The sequence below is a fragment of the Gymnodraco acuticeps genome, unplaced genomic scaffold (assembly GCF_902827175.1).
Source record: "Gymnodraco acuticeps unplaced genomic scaffold, fGymAcu1.1, whole genome shotgun sequence".
NCBI classification, from domain to species: Eukaryota; Metazoa; Chordata; class Actinopteri; order Perciformes; family Bathydraconidae; genus Gymnodraco; species Gymnodraco acuticeps.
In genome coordinates, this window is record NW_022992053.1 from 1,918,224 (window position 1) to 1,939,961 (window position 21,738).

General features: G+C 42.1%; 1 protein-coding gene across 1 annotated transcript in view; it reads right to left on the reverse strand.

Moving 5' to 3' along the window:
- Positions 1 to 693: 693 nt before the first annotated feature.
- The window catches only part of ftcdnl1 (formiminotransferase cyclodeaminase N-terminal like 1), a 39,383-nt gene continuing 18,338 nt past the window's right edge, over positions 694 to 21,738 (reverse strand). The window contains 1 exon segment of the mRNA XM_034202032.1: positions 694 to 1,844. Within this exon segment, the coding sequence (XP_034057923.1) occupies positions 1,408 to 1,844 (437 nt within the window). The 3' untranslated portion in view covers positions 694 to 1,407.

A 21,738-nucleotide genomic window follows, 5' to 3' on the forward strand; every position in this document is an offset into this window, starting at 1 on the left:
AGTGTGTGTGTGTGTGTGTGTGTGTGTGTGTGTGTGTGTGTGTGTGTGTGAGAGAGATATGAAGCTGCATGGCTGCGTTGCTTGTGTGACTGAGCCTCAGCTGGATGACATACAGAGAGGTGAATGTTCACAGGAAGAGAGATTATCCAAAGAACACACATATTGATGAAGACTGCATGGCTCCTGCCTCAAAGGGAGAGTTTTCATGTTACTTCAAATGCAAAACAATGTAAGAAACATCACAACATATTGAAATGATAGTAGATTCAGACATTGAAGCCAAAGCAGGATCTTTTTACTGGAAGATGTTATGACTCATACTACCTCGGTTTGTGCGTAAAGTTGAACAGATTAGCACCCACACTCTGATGCAGATTAGGCAGTCATTGGCTCTCGATTCACTAATATCCTGTGCATATGGCTTACATTGAACATCATCGTGAAGTGTTTCTTCCCTTTAAAACCTCACTCCGACCCTGCTTTTGTATCACATCCATATATATCCATTATTATTGCCTAATGATTCAAATCCATACCTCCTTACTGCATGATGTGCTGCTATTCAATACATTGTACTGGCCTTATGTAAGAAATTAGTGGAATCATCTCGCCCCAGTTTATTCCTGACCTGTCCTCTGGCGTAATTCGCCTTCACGATATAAATGGTTAATCACATGCATCACACACTGCATATAGATATTGACAAGCTGCTTTATTTAAACTATAATAATATACAATACAAAAGTAAACATTTCCAAACATGTTGCCAGCGCTGGATGCTTCTTAAGATTCAGTTCATGACTTGTGATAAAAATAGCTGTTTTACGCACAGATGGTGACTCTTCCATAAAGTCATGCATTGTAAGGTTGATGGTGAACATCATGGGAAGAGTCGTCAGCAGAGTAAACACAAGTGTCCTATTTGCTCCAAACAGGAAATGACAAACACATTCAAATTCCACTCTGGAGGATGACATGCTGGGATTTATGGCTTTTGGTCTTGGTTTGGTAGAAAATAAAGAGAAACCCAAATCTCCTCAACTGCAAGAGTCACATTAGAATGGCACTGATCAGCAGGTGTGTTTTAGAGGATGACACAATATTCTCCATAGTGGTAATAAAACACTCTGAGGAATGTCTGATAAGCCTTCTGAAGACACAGTGTTAGCTGACAGATAATAAAATCAGCAATGAACAATTGGCTAGAAAAAAAATATTTAGCTTTTTCTGTGTGAAATCAAAGACCTATTGATTAAACAATAACTAAGAATTTGAGAGGTAAATCTGCCACCATTACATTAAACTGCAAACATGCATCAACGGTAACAGAGGGGGCGGGGCTTAACAAATTAATATGACATAAAACAAAGAAGTGTGAGGATTCCTGTTTTTGGCAAATATTTATTTTCACATTCTGATCCTGTGCTGCTCTTTCCAGAACTCAGCAATCCCTTGTGACAGCGCTAACTCTGCCAGGCCCCTGCACTCGTGGGGGGTAAACCCCACCAGCGCTGTGTTCTTTGTACCAATCCCCTGCCTCCCTGCCAGCTCTGCCACTCTTGCAGTGATCAGAGAAGCTGGAGCATGACAGTAGGGCTGGCCCTGGATGCTGAAACTCGGCCATGGTTCTCCTGCAGTCATGTTGCTAGGGTAGCGCCCTTTCACACTTTCCACATTACATGCGATTTCCACAGCGCCATCATGTGGCAGCGCCAGCACCTGCACCCCCGGCAGCCCCCCGGGGGTCGACTCCCTGATGGCTGTGGCGATGCTGCGTCCTAAGGCCAAGTCCTGGGTGTCAATAGTGACGTTGCAGTTAATAACATATGGGCTGGCTCCAACACCTGCAGGATCACAGAAACAAGATAACATTTTCATACTGAATATTGTTCCAAGTTAACCTTTTGCCTCATTTCCACAGCATGGTGTTGGATCGACTCACATACGTACCAGGTTCTTTAACCCAGTCTCACAAAAAAAAAGTGAAATAGCTACGTTGGTCCACAGGGCAAGACGTAATATCTTCACAAATAACCGTCTCAAAACGTGACACTGATACCATTTTTTTCCCATTAATTTCTAATGACCAGTGTCCATGTCACGTGATCGCAAACTTTCCCAGCGTGAGAAAAAAAAACATGGCGGTCACCCGACTTATTTTTTGTGGAAAATCCTAAATCGTAGGATAGTTTGGTCATTAAAATGCTTTTTGATTCGATTTCTAGCGAGAAGTGTATATTGTACTTTTAAAATCTACGTCCAGTGGATGTGTAGGATCTATAGTTTGATAGATATTACGAAGATTATTTGAGGTCTCGCCAGGAGAACGTGAATATACTACGTATTTTAACTATAGGGCGGTGGTGGCGAAGTCCATAGGGACTTGGCTTGGGAACCGAAAGGTCACCGGTTCAAGTCCCCGAAAGACCAAGTGCTGCCGAGGTGTCCCTGACCAAGGCACCATTTCCTACACTGCTGCCCGGGCACTGTACATAATGGCAGCCCACTCCTCCGAACACTATAAAACCCCAGTGTCAGTAGCCTCTGCATTTCTATCCACCAGGGCCTGCAATGAATTTGCCTCCTAACGAAAATCAGATAAGCATACAGTGCCTCTGTATCAGATACAGCAAATGTGTTGTCCCTGTGTCCACTTAAAATCAATTCAAACATCATGACATTCCATCTGATAAATGATAAAGACCTGGAGGACCTGGGTCTCTGAGCGGGGAAAGGACAGCATTTTTGTTTTATTACACTCACGTGAGCGCGCCCATCCGCTGGCTCCTCTACTGGAGTTTACAGCGGGAGTGGCGAGTGTGCTCACAATAGCGCTACTTTTGAAACGCTGCGTGACCGAGGCTATCGATCCAAAGAGCCCCTCCGTAGACACAGGGGCTCCCATGAGATCATCACGGTCACCTTTTGGAGAATGCCGGGAGTCCCAGCCAGCCATGGCGTGATCCCACTGTGGCCAGGGACATCACCAGGCCAGCAGCGGCTGCCACACCATGGATCAGGTTATTAATTTGGCCGATGCTGCAGTCCAAATAATCGCTCTGATCCGGTGAGGTGGTGGCATCTTGCGGAGGAATAATCAGTGAGACGCCCAACACACCCGTGTCATTTGCAGCCGCGGCCATCCGCTCCAAGCCGGAATATTCTATCAAAAATATTCCAGTGTTTTCCCTGTCATGCGGCAGCGGGGGCAGAGGTTCTCCGCCCAGCCTGTTGCCTGTGCCACTGTGCCAGGCTCTCATCGAGGGGGGGCACGCCGGGATATGAGGTCTTCGTGCGGCCCCGCACCCTCAGAATACCTACCATTCCTGCCACCGGAGCTCTCGTTTTCAGTGGATAACCCAGATATCAGGCAAACCCCTGGCGGAGGCGGCTGGCGGAGGCGGCAGTGGTGGGGGGACAAAGTCATCTTCTTCCTCCTCAGCAAACGGAGCCATAACCCGCACGGCTGGGATGGCGAACGTTGGTGGCGTCACCTCGGCCATATCCGGGTCTCGCACGTCCACCACCTCGAGCTCGTCTTCGGTGTGGTCTGGTCTCAGGCACTAAAAACAGAGCTGGTGGGGATCGGCGCCCGCTATTAAGCCAGGCATGAGTGACATGCACGGGTTTCCTGTAGGGGCGACTCCATTTGCTTGCCTGGAGGTAAGATACTTTTTACTTGTTTTTTTTTAATGCTTTTCTGGTCAGGTGTTGTCTTGCTCGCTGAAGAGAAAAGGATGACAGTCAGGAGGCGTAGCCATACTGTGAGCCTGCGCGCGCATTCAGGAAGGCTCGCCCTGATTGGCCGGCTACGTTTATACAACTTCAGTGTGTGAACGCTCGCGTATCATTGATGAGAGTAGTACCCATAGAGTCCAGTAGAGGGTGTAGCCTGTGTGAGATAGAACAGTATTTCCAGTCTCTGTGTTTTCATAGTAAAACCGGAAGTATTCCCCTGACTGTCAAATGATTTTACAGTGATATCTGCATTACTCATCAACTAAAACGTGTTACTTACACAACATTCATTGGTTTAAATTGTGTACAATGGTTTTGTGTTTTTCCCTATTCTGAGAGACACATTTCTTTTTCAGAAATTTGGATAGCTGAAAAAATGTAACTACCCATAATCCTCAGCTATCGTTGAAGCGCTCTGATTGGATGTTCTAGCCGCAATGCACGTTGGGATATGGTGTTTATGCGATAAGAAATCCGCAAACATTTAAAAAAATAAATAAAAATACTTTATTCCGCGTGTGCTTCCTCTTCTCTTTAGAAGTCATCACATAACGGCATTGTAATACACGGTTCGGCTGTATTACATATTACACATCTGCCGTAGTTCTTTATTTATAGAGCCCTGATTAGAACTGCCAACGAAACTGAATATGTGACGTGGATCATAAATATATCGGCAATTAAACAACATCTTCAATTTATCTTCACACAATACATCTCCTTGCAGTATCAATACTAATTTGGCTGACTTTTATATTTGATCCAATTAGTAGATAGGCTATATTTACACCATAACGGTGCACAGCTGATAGAATGGGACTTGTCGTTTTTCTTTGAATTAAAGAAAGTAAATACTGAGTTGAGAGTATAGTCAGGGGTTTTAGGTGATGGAAGACACATCTATGGAATCAGAATTTCAATAGCTGACCATGTCGGATTTCTTATCGCATAAACACCATATCCCAGCGTGCATTGCGGCTAAAACATCCTATCACCGAGCTTCAACGATAGCTGAGCATTATGGGTAGTTAGATGTTTTCGGCTATCCACATCTCTGAAAAATAAATGTGTCTCTCTGAATCAAAAGGGAAAAACACAAAACCATTGTACACAATTTAAACCAACTAATGTCGTGTAAGTAACACGTTTTAGTTTTAGAGTAATGCAGATATAACAGTAAAATAATTTGACAGTCAGGGGAATACTTCCGGTTTTACTATAAAAACGCAGAGACTGGAAATACTGTTTTCATCCTGTGAGAGTTGACGATAACTTGACATGGACGCCAGTAGCGTGGGGTAAAAATTTGAGGAAGCCAATAATCGATGTCCTTTTTTTGGGGGGGGGGGGTAATAATGTAACCAGATGAGTTGTTACAGCGCCCGGTATCATTTTACACACATTTGTATCATACAGATGCAGGACTTGCGCACGCCTGTATAACCTACAGGTCCGCACGCATTAATTTATGCAGCCAACTCCCCAACCAAATGCATAACCAGCCGCTTAATGCGCAGTGCAGATTCGGTAATGAATAAAAAATAAGCATTCATTCACAAACTAAATCAGGAGACTTTTAAAGTTTTACGTTCACATCAAAGTATTAGTAGGCTACGTGTATGAAACACATGACTTCAAAAACAGTTATGTGCAGAAACATTGCATGCGATAGTCCACCTTCTCTTCCCTCGTCTCTGTGATTAGCTCAGTCTTTAGTCCAAAAGTAACAAAGTAGTGTTTTACTAAATACTCTAAATCTCCACCCTCCATAACTGCACTTGCTAATGTTGCTAATTACCAACGCCGGTGATGACAGTATGAAGTTGATGCGATTTGATTGGAGTGAAGCCAGAGGGCGGGTGGCTTCCCTTGGCATGGCCCTGACTAGTCACAGGCTGGCAGGGGCATGACGGTAGCCTCATCTGATTGGTCAATCCATCAATTTTTGCCAATTTCGGCTGGCCTCCTCTCGCAACAGTGAGTGCAATATACTGTTTCACCATAACATCTAGTTTGTTTCACCATAACATCTAGTGGCAAAAAATCTAGTTTGATGGATGCTGTCAAAACTCAACTATATACAATAATGTGTGTGTGTGTGTGTGTGTGTGTGTTTATTTGCACTTTCCCTCCTTACCTCATACCTGAAAGACCGTACCTACAGGGTGACTTGGAGAGGGTCTGGGTCTTGTCAATTAACTACAGGGGTCCCTCAGGGCTCTGTTCTTGGTCCCCTCCTCTTCTCCCTGTACACAAACTCGCTCGGATCTGTCATTAGCCCGCATGGTTTTTCATACCACTGATACGCTGACGACACCCAATTAATTCTGTCCTTTCCCCGCTCAGAGACCCAGGTCGTCGCACGCATCTCTGCTTGTCTAGCTGACATCTCTCAGTGGATGTCTGCTCACCACCTCAAGCTCAACCTTGACAAGACTGAGCTGCTCTTCCTTCTGGGAAAAGATTGTCCCACTCTTGACCTAACAATCAACATCGGCACCTCAGTTGTTTCCCCGACTCAGACTGCAAGGAATCTGGGTGTGATCCTAGATAACAACCTGTCCTTCACTGCAAACATCGCTGCTACAACCCGTTGCTGCAGATACACGCTTTACAACATCAGGAAGATACGTCCCCAGCTGACACAGAAAGCGACTCAGGTTCTGGTCCAGGCTCTCGTCATCTCACGCCTAGACTACTGCAACTCCCTCCTGGCTGGTCTACCTGCATGTGCCATCCGACCTCTGCAGCTCATCCAGAATGCAGCGGCTCGTCTGGTCTTCAACCTTCCTAAATTTTCCCACACCACTCCGCTCCTCCGCTCCCTTCACTGGCTTCCGGTAACTGCTAGAATCCACTTCAAGACACTGGTACTTGCTTACCATGCTGCGAATGGATCTGGCCCTTCGTACATCCAGGACATGGTTAAACCGTACACCCCAGCGCGTGCACTACGCTCTGCATCAGCCAAACGACTCGCTGCACCCTCGCTGCGAGGGGGACCCAAGTTCCCATCGGCGAAAACACGTGGGTTTGCTGTCCTTGCTCCAGGATGGTGGAATGAGCTCCCCATTGACATCAGGACAGCAGATAGCTTGCACATCTTCCGGCGCAAACTGAAAACTCATCTCTTTCGACTCCACTTCGAGCGATAGAACTATTAACAAAGCACTTTTATACTAATAAAGGACTGGCTTATCTAAAGCCAGTTGAGTAGCACTTGAAATGTTTGGCTCTATGAAACCTGATGTACTTATATGATGCTGTTTTCTTCAAGTTTGTATTTTGTTGGTCGAACGCACTTATTGTAAGTCGCTTTGGATAAAAGCGTCAGCTAAATGCAATGTAATGTAATGTAATATTTATCACGGGCACATAGTATCTGTCCCCGGCTGTTTGAAGAGCAAGCATGGGAAACACAAGACAGTGTTTACCTGTTTGCATCCAGCTAGTCACACACACAGTTACAATCACACTCCCTGTAATTGACATAATTAATAGATAGTTTAGCTTCTCAACATCATTTGCTGTGGCCCACTGATGTTAACGAGTAACTGAAAGGCTGCCTGTCAAACGTAAACATTCAGCCACGTGACTCGCAAACTCTCACAAGAGTTTTACACAAGACGGATCCTTTCTAGCCATAACCAACTCACAGACTGCATCGGGCACTGACATTTCCGCCCTTTGAGCATCAGATCTGACGACGCTGATTGGCTGAAATTATGTTTTGGCTGCATAGTTTACAGATAGCAACAGTCAGCTGCTAGTGGCTGCTGCTGGGGCTGAGTGAGGGCTCCTTTCTTAGCGCCCAGACGAGAGAGGGTAATGATACACGCTGCGGCCAGGCAGGAAACATGTGACTTATCAGTAACTTTAGACATCGTAACACAATTTTAAACGATATTTTATTTTAGATTATACATTTTACTGATACCAATTATATAATATTAACCTTGTTCATTAAAAAAAAAATATATATAAATATTCTTTTTTTAAATATATTTTTAATTTTTAATTACATTTTTAATGACAATCAAATATGTGGGAAGAGGGGGGGCAGCGCCCCTAGAGCCGTCTTGAGAGGGTTATTTGTGAACATAGTACGTCTTGTCCTGTGGCCCAACGTAGCTATTTCACATTTTTTTATGAGACTGGGTTGTGTTCTTAGCCCTTCTTCCACCTCGTGACTTTGGTAGGGATTCTAACCTTACTGAGGTGTGTATCACCTTCAACGCATCATTAGATGAATCCTTTTAACAGCAACCAAACCATGGAGTACCTGCACTAAATTGTACAGCATACTTGTGCAGACATTTAAAAAAAATCTGAAAATAAAAGAATATTACAGATTTTGGCGTTAGCTGGTGGATTAAATAATGCCGGGTGCGTGAGAATTCCCTCCGAGCCCCGGTGTTCTGCTATGTTTACACATGCCACAGCTCTCAGGTGTGCGGGACCCAGACCTTAGTCCTGTGCCACTTTACTGCTCAGGTTTTCGGTTTGCACAGAGGTTTCGAGTAGCTGATTAACTCATATTTTTGTGTTTGGATGGATTTCATGAACACCAAGTACTATGCATAATTTTTGACCAAAACATTTAAATTCATTTTAAAAAGTGGATTTGAGTAGAGCCAAGCGTAGCAAGTAGAGTTGAGTAGAGCCGTACATGCAGTAGAAATCCATCTCTACTTTCCCTTCAGTAAGTGTCCTGAAAATCAGCATGAAATCAGCATTTAACCTATACTTTAATAAAAAAAACAACAACAGATGAATTAGGAATGAATTATAAATGGAAGAGATTAAGTCCTTATCCAGTGATGATCAACCTTGACTTAAAATAATTTACTTTATACTGCTCTGTTGCATTATAGTCTACTGAGGCAGCAGTTCGTGGAGAAATTGGGATTTATGTAAGTCATATAAAGGAGTTCTCTCTCTAACCCGTAAACTAGTTGAAGCTCTGTTTTCCCCTAAATGTCCCATCTGTTTCCGGTGACTTTATTTACGGCTAAAAAGCCCAAGATTATAGAATTAAACGAATAAATAAAAACAAGGATAATTGTGTGTTATTGTTGAGTAAATAACAGTGGGTTATTTAGAAAAGAATAACAAATTTGAAGGAAAAAAAGATTTTCAAAAATACAGATTTCAGTATTTTGAGGCTCTGAGCCCCATTTCTTTTCCTCACAGACGGCAAAAAAAGTCCGACATTATACGATTTAAAATAAAAACAAATAAATAAAAAGATAAAATACTGGCATGTAATTTACGTTAGAATAAATAGAATGCTTTTGAATAATAGATGAGAGTAAAATCTACGTCACTTTACAGCCCCGCCCACTTTTGGGGAAACCAAAGCTGTCATTTGAACGGCGATCAAGCCTGAAGGCACAGAGATCTTCTGTTACTGTCCTTTCTTCTTAGAGGAAGTACAGAAACACGTAACTCTGGATTTGTTTTAATGTTTGAGGTGCAATAAACGACAGCAGCTTTTTGGCATGTTAAAACTATTATTTTCTGCCTCGCTCATGAGAGTAACAGCTGGCGAAATTACAGCCTCGCCTACTGATTTTAATTTAACCATATATCGAGTCCGATTCTCGATTTCAAATGTGTGCTCTAAAATGATATTTATAAATGACTATTATCATTATTATAAGCAAGACAATAAATGGCAAAGATATGTAGAAAATAAACGCATTTAAGATACGTTCATAACTAACGTAACGTGGGAGAAAATAAGTTTCTAGCTAAACGTAATTGAGAATGCAGTTTAGTTCTGTGGGAACGTAATTTTTAGGAGACAGGGTTGACCAGATTGATGCTTTTAACTTCAATATTTAAAAAATAAATGAAGATGTAGCCTGTTGTCACACTGTTACAGCCGCTACTTTCGTTATGCCATTAACTCTGTTTGTGTGTGCATATGTAAATGAGCTGTGCAGTTCCTTTGCTGTCATTGGCCGTCCCGACCTCGCAACATCCGCGGTGATTGGACGGACGTCACCCAATCCCCGTCCGCTTCTGCCACATCATCCGGGGGAGGAGTATAAAGGCCGGGCACGGACACCATTCGGGAGGCTCTGTATTGTGTGACAGACGCCTCAAGCCTCTCATTGTGACAAGGCCATTTTCTGTGATTCCGTAGACTGCCTAGCAGTAGGGCTGTGCGATTATGGCAAAAATCATAATCACGATTATTTGGGTCAATAATTGATATCACGATTATTTTGACGATTATTCATTGACCATTTATTGAACTTTAAAACAAATAATATTTTACCAATAAACAAGATCAAATATGTTGGAGCGCACTTCCAAAACCATACTAAACATATATTATTAATATGATAAATAAAAATAAATTAGACCAAAATAAATGAAATCAAACATGTTGCAGTGCACTGTCACAACCTACTGAAAACTCCTTAACATATAGCCAACATTTTGGTAAAACATATTCAACATATTCCACTCAGTTAAACGTTGAAGGCTGGCCAACCGTCATGGTCCAGAAGTAACAGGAAATAAATGTTGAACTACAATTTAAGACCAAATAAAAATGTTTAGGCCACCATGGCAAATGCTGGTAGGGCTGCTCATGTCATCTCTTAAAGATTGTTCGCAAGAAACACCAGCCTGTTTACATGGTCTGGTTTCAGAGATGAGCGCAGGCAGGTGACGATATTGCCACCTGTACTGAAGACCCTCAGCCACGCCCCGACACATGGGGTGACGCCGGCCAATCACAAAGCTTTGATGCGTTCAAGTGCATTATTCTGGCACAGGAAGATTATGTTACAGGACATTAACGATAAAACAGAATATTGTTGTTCTATTTTTAGACACATCTCGCGATCGACTGGTTGGGCACCCCTGGGCTAGACCATAGGTCTGTTGTAAATAAATGGTAAATGGACTGTACTTATATAGCGCTTTATCCAGTCTTTACGACCCCTCAAAGCGCTTTACATACTACATGTCATTCACCCATTCACACCCATTCATACAGAGCAGTACCACTTGCTCTAGGACCTAACATTCACACACATTCACATGCATCGGGAGCAACTCAGGGTTAAGTATCTTGCCCAAGGATACATCGACATGTTGACTGCACGGGCTGGGATCGAACCCACAACCTTCTGGTTGAAAGACGACCGCAATCCCTCGCAGCCACAGTCGCCCGTTGTGGTAGCAAAGTAGTCAGCTGAAGCCACATCTCTCTCAACTTCCCCACGGCATTTGTCATATAGCGCAGGCAGCGCAGACCTGCTGAAATAATACCGAGACGGCATCGCGTAACGCTTGTCCAACGTGTTGACAAGTTGCTTAAAGCCCTGGTTGCTAACAGTGCTAACTGGGCACATATCTTTAGCGATGTGAAATGTAATGGCACCTGTAATATCTCTGTGTCTCTGCGAGCTCGTCGCGTAGGCCGTTGCTCTGTACAATGCGTCCTGAATCAATGACTGTGATGATGTGGTGGATGAAGTCGAGCGGGCATCTGCTTTTTGTTGTATTACTGCTCGGTCGTATTGCACTTTGTGGTTGTATTTCAGCTGATTAAAGAGATTGGTTGAGTTAGCGTGTGGTGCCAACACAACCTGGTAACAAATCCTGCACTGTACTTTGTTTTGCTCCACGTCGGACTCCTGAAAGCCAAAGTACTTCCAAATAGTGGAAATAGTTTGACCCTTCTTTTTAACGAGTTGCTGCTCTTGATCTGACATCTTCGCTCGCGCTGAACACTCACAACACATGTCACTCCCACGTGGCCGAGTGGGCTTTTAGGGAGGGGCGAAAGCGCACCCAGCAAAAATAATCGTATTTTGTCAATTATGCTGTTTTCATAATCGTCGCAAACCATAATCGTAATCGCGATTAAAATACGATTAATTGCACAGCCCTACCTAGCAGTGTGTATTCTGTGCTTCATTAGACTGCCGAGCAGTGTGTTCAGTAGGGTTCTGTGCGTGCACACTGATTAGCAGTGTGTCGTAGTATTCTGTGTCTAGTGTGTCAGGTTGCTTAGCTCCTGTAGAACAGCATTTAGGATATTGACATTGTGAAACAGCTTAGACCCAGGTTAGCTTAGCGCCTGTAGATCAGCATTTGTGAAAGTATTGCTTAGACCCCGGTGATTAGCACCGGTTGATCAGCAACAGCTGTGTTCCCACACAGCCTCATTTTGTTTAGTGTTTTGTTCCACTTTAGAAGTGAGGTACTTTCTTTCTTTTGTATCATATTGTGCAACTCTCTTTTGGAGTTCGCCTTTTGTTAAACCGTAACAGTTTGGTCCGTTGTTGGTCCAGGCTGTTCGTTGATATTATTGTGTTCATTGTTTTGGTTACAAATAAACCACCGGTAACATATACCAATTCCAATCTGGTCGTGTCGTGTCCCTTTGGTCCCCCTAGCTCAATAGGGAACGTAACACACACACTGTGGTCACAGTGTGTCCTGCTGCAGAGCTCCGGGCTAGGGAACACCTTCACTGGGTAGATCTCCTTCACCAAGACCCAGGGTGGAAAAAGTTGGGCTTTCTTATCAATAAATAACATTAAGAAGCCACTTTATTATACACTCCTAAACAAAATCTTAAAGGTCACCTATCATACATTTTTTTTAGGCAATAGCATAGGTCTCAGATATATAAAAAGATACAAAAAACATGTCTATGAAGTGTTTTGCTCAAAATACCAAACAGATCACCCATTACTAAAGTGCTGATTCGGGGTATAAAGCTTTTGAAAAAAGGGAAAAGAGGGGGCGGAGCTTATGCCTGCTCATGCGGGACCCGGCAGATAATGTCTAAAATAAATGCTGCAGTGATGAAACACCAAAACCACATCAAGGATTATTTCTGAAACAGTATGGAGCTCAAAGACTTTCTCTCTTGCAGATTATACCACAAGGTGACTTTTTATTTCCTGCTTCTTCACACACATGCTCTCTCCAATAAAGGTTAGCTCTGAGTGTTAGCGATGCTTGCTAATTAAACACACATTAGGATGGCAAATCTGGATCAGCTCGTTGTAGCCCCGTTTTGAGAGATTTGCGCACAGAGGAAAAGAGAGAGGGTTTTATTTTCTGACGCTGCGTGAGTTCCCTGACGCACCTGACACACATATTTATGTATAACAGACATCAAAAAGTGCATTTTGCATGATAGCTCCCCTTTAAGACCGGGGGAACAATTACAATAATTTGCATTTCGCACTGGTGGATTGAAACGAGGTTGTTAGTAGAGCTTCTAGGCAATTTATTGATAACTGCATTTAAACTCAAACAGGCTGATCAGCTGATCAAAGGTTCAAGACCATAGCCTTAAAAAGTCAAAATCTGTGCAAAAATCTGGCTTTCATGTCATTTTCATTCAGGCATTCACACTGTCATGACCTCCTGATGGTAAAGGCAGAAACGCTTTCTGTCTTTGAACGTGGCAGGATTGTTGAGCTGCACAAGGCTTCTCGCACCGCGCCATCGCTGCCGAGGTCGGACGCAGTAAGATTTCCCAAACTATCCTTATAGGGATGTTAAGATTCACCGATTTGCATTGGTGCACCGGCATAAACGTTCAAAATGTGAGTGCACCGGTTGCACATCGGCTACAGTTTGGGTTGAACTCGCGATGCATCGATTGTAGCGTCTTTGCATCGGTAAAAAAACGATGAATTCATATAATATCCCCTCATCCTGTCAGCACTCAGCAGAGACGATCTTTGCTTCGCACTACGGAGGCCGAGAGTCTCAGGTATCAACACACATGGAAGTCGAGGAGAAAAAGAAACACAGCGCACCGAAAAATACCTACAAATCAAACGTTTGGCAACACTTCAGATTTTCAAGAAAGACGGACAACTTGAAAAATTGCTCGCAAATTGTAAACGATGCCGAGCCGCTTTAAAGTACACAAGTAGTACGAGGAACTTAGCGACGCACATAAAGAGGCGACATGGGGTCTGCGGCTGAAAAGAGAAACCTGAAAGTTAGACATATGAGTTAAATCACTCAGTGAGGTGTTATAAAGGTAGCTCCTATTAGCCGTCCCCCGGCAACTCCAACTCCCGAGCAGCTAGGAGACTGGGTGACTGTTCAGAAGGGGCATAACGCGAAACCCGCAGGTCCCCACCAACCCTTCAATTTAACTTCAATATTAAAAAAAAAAAATGTAACTTCAATATTTAAAAAAAAAAATCTTCCTGGGGGAGCATGCCCCCGGACCCCCCTATAGGAGGTTAGGTCCCCCCCCCACTTAAATCATGGATAGGAAACTAAATACATTTGCACACATCTTGTGTCCATATCTTTCTGTTTTGGTGGTCATGCCACAACCGTGCACGTGCATGCATGCGCGAGTCATGGTGAGATATCTGGATTAAGAGGTTGCTTTTTCTTTGCACAGAATTAAATGAATGGACTGTATGGATTTTAGTTTTTTTAAGCAGAGGTCAATAATTTCTACGGCCCTCTGAGGATATTGTAAAAAATGAAATGGCCCTTGAGAGGAAAAAGGTTCCCCACCCCTGGTTTACGCCAATCAGAATGCACCAAACTTAATGTGGAGTCGGTGTGTAGTTATGCTAAAACAATGTTGGACACCGTAATCTTCTCTGGTCCCCTCCCCAATCTGATCAATGATGACATGCATGTCATCATTTCAGCGCTGGTTGTCTTGGTGGTGCCCAGCAAACAATGTGGGCTTCGTAAATAATTGGACAGTCTTCTGGGGAAAACCTGGTCTGATTAAGAGAGACGGCATTCATCCTACTTTGGAAGGTGCAGATCTCAGTTCGGCAAACATTTCAGGGCTTTGTGGACTTAATCCATGACAGACTGGAGTTGAGACCAGGAGGCGGAGTCCCAGTCTTACACGCTTCTCTGCGCTCTCTCCTAGGCAGTCATCCATAGGAATCCCGAACCCAATAAAATACCCAATATTAACGGTGTGTGTGTCTGCCCAAGGACAATTTAAGGTTAAACCTAATAGAGGTGTCATACATAATAACCTAATAAAAGTAAATGTAACAACTACTACAGTGCAACAAAACAGGAAGATTAAATTTGGTCTCTTAAACATAAGATCTCGAGCATCTAAAGCAGGGGTCGGCAACAGGCGGACCGCGGTCCGGATCCGGACCCAGACGCCGACCTATACGGACCCGGAGCTATAATCAATACATTAATAGGGGATTTTTCGGCGCCTCCCGCTTTTTTAACGCTGATTTGGGTGACTTGCGTAATTCGTGGAGAACCGAAGAGTTTTCGTTTTGGGGGTGGGGGGAGGGAGTCCGTCCGTCAGTCCGACTGATGGACAACTTCTCACTTCAAAAAAGAAGAAGAAATCTAGACCGCAAAAATAATTAAACAAGCGAGTACCTGTTTTTCCTGGCCAAGGACAGGTTCCTTGAACACAACACGAGCGTAACGTGTCTTCACGTGGTATATGTCTCATCTGAAAGGAGTGCTGACAGAGAGCACCGGAACGCCGCTCCAGCCCTTAAAATATTGCAATACCCATAAGGAGCCGTACACATGCCGCAGTGTTTGCGTGGCTGTGTCTTTAGTTGTAAGCACAGTGGCGATCTGTTGTTATTAGCATCTGGTTAGCTAGCTATGCTAACGAATTTAAAGAGCTTTTCTACAACCAGGTGGAAGAGAGCTATCTCCTGAGAGGCTCAAATAACCTCAGCTCAGTGAGGTTAAGGCACACCTTGATATGATCATTATAGTTATTAATGAGACTAAATGAAAAACAGGTATAAAATACTATATGACAGTAACAAAAAAGTTGTTAAAAATAACAAGAATAGAGTTTAAAAGGGGAGTGATTTGTAAAATATCCAAAAAGAAAAATATGCTTACAGTTCTGTTTCATATGGGTGTTGAGAGATGTATCCATAGATCTCTTAATGTTGCTCTCAAAGTGTACTAGATTGATGCTTTTAACTTCAATATTTAAAAACAAATCTTCCCGGGGGAGCATGCCCCCGGACCCCCCTAGAGGAGGTTAGGTCCCCCCCACTTAAATCATGTTCACATGGATAGGATATTAAACACATTTGCACACATCTTGTGTCCATATCTTTCTGTTTTGGTGGTCATGCCACACCGTGCACATGCATACGTGAGTCATGGTGAGATATCTGGATTAAGAGGTTGCTTTTTCTTTGCACAGCATGAAAGAAAGGCGAAATTAATGGGCTGTGATTTTAGTTTTTTTAAGCAGAGGTTGAGTTCAATCATTTGTACGACCCTCGGAGGATGTTGTAAAAATTGAAAGGAAAAAGGTTCCCCACCCCTGCTGTAAATAATAATAAAAGCCCTTGATTTATAACTTAACATCTCTGTCTCCTATTGATCTGAGTATATTATAAAGAATAGCCAGTTAATTGAAGCATTATAGCACAGGCCTTTGTCAGATGGTATATTATGCTGTTTTTTTTCTGCTTCGAATAGTGCTCTCTTTTTTCACCATACCTGTGTTTGCATCACTGTAACCAATGAGCACCTGCATGTGTATGAGAATAGCCCTGACAGATTTACAAACTCCTGGCAGGACAAGCTCGAGCTCAATTCTCACACTGAATTAAAAAAAAAGTGAGTGAAGGACTGCAATATAAGAGGGAAAGAAAGAGAAACTTTTAAACTGTTCAATTGTTATGATGTGTAAAGACTGATATTGTTCTATAATCGGCTGAAACTGTTAAGTCATGATGTGAAACGGTTAACAAAGAAAAAGGGAAACTCAAGCTGCTGCTACACTTTATTTTATTTATCTAAAATTAAGCACTTTTAAGATGCACATATTTTCAAAAGCTATTTTATTTATTTTCTCTATTTTATTTTTAAATGCAGCCCGAGAGGAACATTACACATATCCACAGTATTTAAGTAATGTTAATTGACAATAAATATTGTTTTTTTTTTTATTGTACTTTCTTTATTTGATTGGCAGTCAGTTGTTGATTACATGCAGACGTTGATAAAGCTACAGGTCACTTCAATATATATCACACTAATTCATAAAGCAACTTAGACATTTTGATGTTCCGGACCTTTGCATGGGGACATTTTCTCTAACTGGACCTCGTTGAATTTTAGTTGAAGACCCCTGATCTAAAGCAATATTGGTAAATGATTTAATATCAGATTATAATATTGATATATGCTGTCTCACTGAAACTTGGTTGAGACATGAAGAATATGTCAGCATAAATGAGGCCACTCCACCCAGCCATGTCAATACTCATATTGCCCGAGGCACGGGCCGAGGAGGTGGAGTTGCAGCAATCTTTGACTCAAGTTTACTTATCAATACCAAAATTAAATTATACCTCCTTTGAAAGCCTCGTTTTTAGTCTTACGCATCCGACCTGGAAAACTTTGCAGCCAATCTTATTTGTTACAGTGTACCGTGCACCAGGTCCTTATTCAGAATTCTTATCAGAATTCTCTGAGTTTTTATCAACTTTGGTACTTAAAACAGATAAAGTAATTATCGTAGGTGACTTTAATATTCATGTTGACGATGATAAAAATAGCCTTACTGTTGCATTTAACTCTATATTAGATTCTGTTGGTTTCTGTCTGAGTGTAAATAAACCAACCAACTGCTATAATCACACTCTCGACCTTGTTCTGATTTATGGTATTGAAATTGAGCAACTATTAGTCGAACCGCATAATCCTGCTTTATCCGACCATTTCTTAGTAACTTTTGAAGTACTGTTACTAGACTTCAAAGCATTAGTCAAAACCTCCTGCAGCAGAAACCTATCTGTTAGTGCTATAGCCAAATTTAAGGAAGAGATTCCACCAATACTTAACTCGATAGCATGTCTGCATGTAAGGGAGGAAACTTATACAAAATGTACACCACCCCAAATTGATCATGTTGTTGATAGTGCTACAGATGCGCTGCGAATAAAATTAGACTCTGTTGCTCCTTTGAAAAAGAAGAAAATAAAACAACATAGATTAGCTCCATGGCATAATGCCAAAACCCGCAAAATAAAGCAAAAGTCTAGACAACTTGAAAGGATATGGCGTTCCACTAAACTTGAAGAATCTCGTTTAATTTGACATATTACTCTCAATGAATATAAGAAAGCACTGCGTAAAGCGAGAGCAGCCTACTACTCTTCATTAATAGATGAGAATAAGAATAATGCAAGATTTCTTTTCAGCACTGTAGCCAGGCTGACAGAGAGCCACAGCTCGATTGAGCCTTCTATTCCCATAGCACTCAGTAGTAATGATTTTATGTGCTTTTTTAACAATAAAATTGTTACTCTTAGAAACTAAATTAATGACCTCTTGCCTTTGACCAGTATAGTGTTATCAACAGCTCCCGGAAACGTAAGTTCTAATATTACACTAGATAGTAAACTAGAATGCTTTTCAGCCATAAACCTTGAACAATTAAATTCAATGATTCTCTCTTCTAAACCATCAACGTGTATGTTAGACCCAATTCCAACTAAGCTGTTGAAGGAAGTTTTTCCATTAATTAGCACTTCTTTATTAAATATTATGAATATGTCTTTATTATCAGGCTATGTTCCACAATCATTCAAAGTAGCAGTGATAAAACCGCTTCTTAAAAAGCACAACCTCGATCCAGAGGTTTTAGCCAATTATAGACCTATTTCTAATCTTCCGTTCCTCTCAAAAATTCTTGAGAAAGTGGTCGCAAAACAGCTGTGTGATTACTTAAAAAACAATGATTGATTTGAAGATTTTCAGTCTGGCTTTAGAACACATCATAGCACATAGACAGCTCTGGTTAAAGTAACAAATTACATTCTAATAGCCTCTGACAAGGGACGTGTCTCTATTCTTGTTTTGCTCGATCTCAGTGCTGCATTTGATACTATCGACCATGATATCCTATTGCAAAGACTAGAGCACTTAGTTGGCATACAGGGAACTGCTTTAGACTGGTTTAGGTCCTATCTATCTGAACGCTCTCAGTTTGTACGTGTCAATGATGAATCTTCCACGCAAACCAAAGTTAGCCATGGAGTGCCACAGGGCTCAGTGCTCGGACCTATTTTGTTCACATTATATATGCTTCCGTTAGGCAATATTATAAGGAATCATTCTGTACATTTTCATTGTTATGCGGATGATACTCAACTATATTTATCAATCAAGCCTGATGAAATTAATCATCTAAATAAAATTCAAGACTGCCTCAAGGACTTAAAAACGTGGATGACCTTAAACTTTTTGATGTTAAACACGACCAAAACTGAAGTTATTGTACCCGGCCCGAAGAATCTATCTAAAGATATACTAACTATGGATGGCATTAATTTGGCCTCCAATGAGACTGTAAGGAATCTTGTTGTTATTAGGATTTATCCTTTAACGCCCACATAAAATACATTTCAAGGACCGCCTACTTCCATCGACGTAACATTGCAAAAATCAGGCATATCTTGCCTCAAAACGATGCAGAGAAACTAGTCCATGCATTTGTTACTTCTAGGCTGGATTATTGTAACTCCTTATTATCAGGGTGTACCAAGAAGTCAGTCAAGTCGCTTCAGCTGATTCAAAATGCTGCAGCTCGTGTGTTAGGGACACAACCAGAGTTAGGGAAAGGGACCACATTACTCCTGTTCTGGCTGCCTTACACTGGCTCCCTATAGAACACAGGATAGAATTTAAAATTCTTCTTCTCGCCTACAAAGCCCTTAATGGGCAGGCGCCATCTTACCTTAAATAACTCATTATACCCTACTGTCCTACTAGGGCATTGCGTTCCAAGAATGCAGGGTTGTTGGTTGTTCCTAGACAACACGTTCTCACTCCCAACCCATCACATATTGACGGACGGTCAGGACCCCTCCCCGTCACCATATTACGCACAGGGTACCCCTTGAGAGTCAGTTTTCAACGGGCAGGGCGTCCCATTGACTTGCATAGAGCTTCCTGAACGTTGGTTATAGAGTTGGGATCGCGGCGAAATGCTCTCCGCAGATCCATTCTCACAGCGTTTATCAACCTTTTTCTTGCTCAATATCAAGCCACACTTATTGTTTTTACTTCTTTATTTTAATTGAATAATGTAGGACTTTTGTTGCCGTCAGTTATGGGGAGAGTAGGGGCTCAGAATACTGAAATCTGTATTGTTTCATCGTTTTTTCCTTCTAATTTTGTATTCTTTTCTAAACCACACATTGTTATTTACTCAACAATAACACATAATTATCCTTGTGTTTATTTATGTGTTTGATTAATAAACACAAGTTGGAGTCCGTCAGGACCGAGGGTCGGAGCAGCTCATAGTAGTTGCTTTAGAGAATGTTACACCCGGAATTAAGTATTCTCTCCGCTTCGCTTGACAACCCCCGTCATAGTCCTCAAGCTCTGTGATTGGATGTTTGAGTGTGCGCCGAGGGTTACGCCGAGCGTCGAACAACACTTTGAAATGGGATGGAACCACGGCAGACTGTCCAAAACTGGATTCTATCAGCTGTGCACCGTTATGGTGTACATATACCAATATACCGATTGGATCAAATATAAAAGTCAGCCAAATTAGTATTGATACTGCAAGGAGACTTATATTGTGAAGAGAAATTGAAGATGTTGTTTAATTGCTGATATATTTATGATCCACGTCACATATTCAGTTTCGGCGGCAGTTCTTCCTGTTTGTCTAGAAGTCTTCTCATCAGGGCTCTATAAATAGAGAATTGCGGCAGATATGTAATATTTAATGCAGCCGAACCGTGTATTACAATGTCGTTATGTGATTACCTCCAAAGAGAAAAGCAAGCAAACTCGGAATAAAGTATTATTTTATTTTGAAAAAATGCTTTCGGATTTCACATCAACAGGAAGTCCGGTTAACTATAATGTCCGTGTGCAACCATACCCCAACCCATAGATCCGCGGGTGAATAATAATCACCACATTACACACATCCTTTCACATTTAAATTTACATTAAATTATTTCGTGAGGCCTTCTAAAATGTTTTAAATATAATTAGGGTTGTAGTTGAAGAGTTTGTAAATTATTGCGTTGCGCAATCGCACAACGGCACGTCCATTAATTCCACATCCACACACATGGATTAACATCGATTTAATACATTAGTGTAGCCTTTGTTTCTGCTAAAAGAGGTGTCGACCAGCTGGGGCAACAAGAAAATCGGCGAAATCGAGTGTGACTATTAAAAAATAAATCATTATTATATTAATATTGACAATAACAACCGACCGTCGGGGAGCGTTCTCATGGCGTCTATTATCAACGCTATGGGACATCTATGAAGGTCTATGGGATGCCCTTCCCGTTGAAAACTGACTTCCAAGGGGTACCCTGTCCGTAAAAGAGTGACGGGGAGGGGCTCTAACCGACTGTCAACATGTGACGGGTTGGGAGTGAGAACGTGTTGTCCTAGAGTCTCTAAAAGTACAATGGGAGCCAGAGCCTTTTCTTATCAAGCTCCACATTTGTGGAATCAGCTTCCAGTTTGTGTTCGGGCGGCAGACACCCTATCCGTTTTTAAGAGTGCGCTTAAGACCTTCCTTTTTGATAAAGCTTATCGTTAGGGCCAGGCTTGGAATTTCGTCATTTTAGGGGCAAGGCCATTTGGCCTTCCCGTTCACATTTTTTTCAAGGGCACAAAGGCCACATGACAGGGCACAAAGGCCACATGACAGGGCACAAAGGCCGTTTGGTTAAATTACGCTGGTCAATCAACATGACTGAAAAGTGTAGCACTAACGTCAACACCAGTCGTTTTACAAATGGCTGAATAGCAATAGTGTTTCTTTAACGTATACGTTAAGTTCAGCCATAAACCACATAAGTCAGTCATGTATTATATCAAAACCGCTTAGCAAGAAAAATACTAGATTCAAAGGTGACAGCTATCTGCTAGCTTGTAGAAGCAACACTAGATGTAGACCCCTTGAAGGGAAGACGTTAGCGCTATCCAAACTAGCTAGCTATCGCTAGTTTTCATGACAAA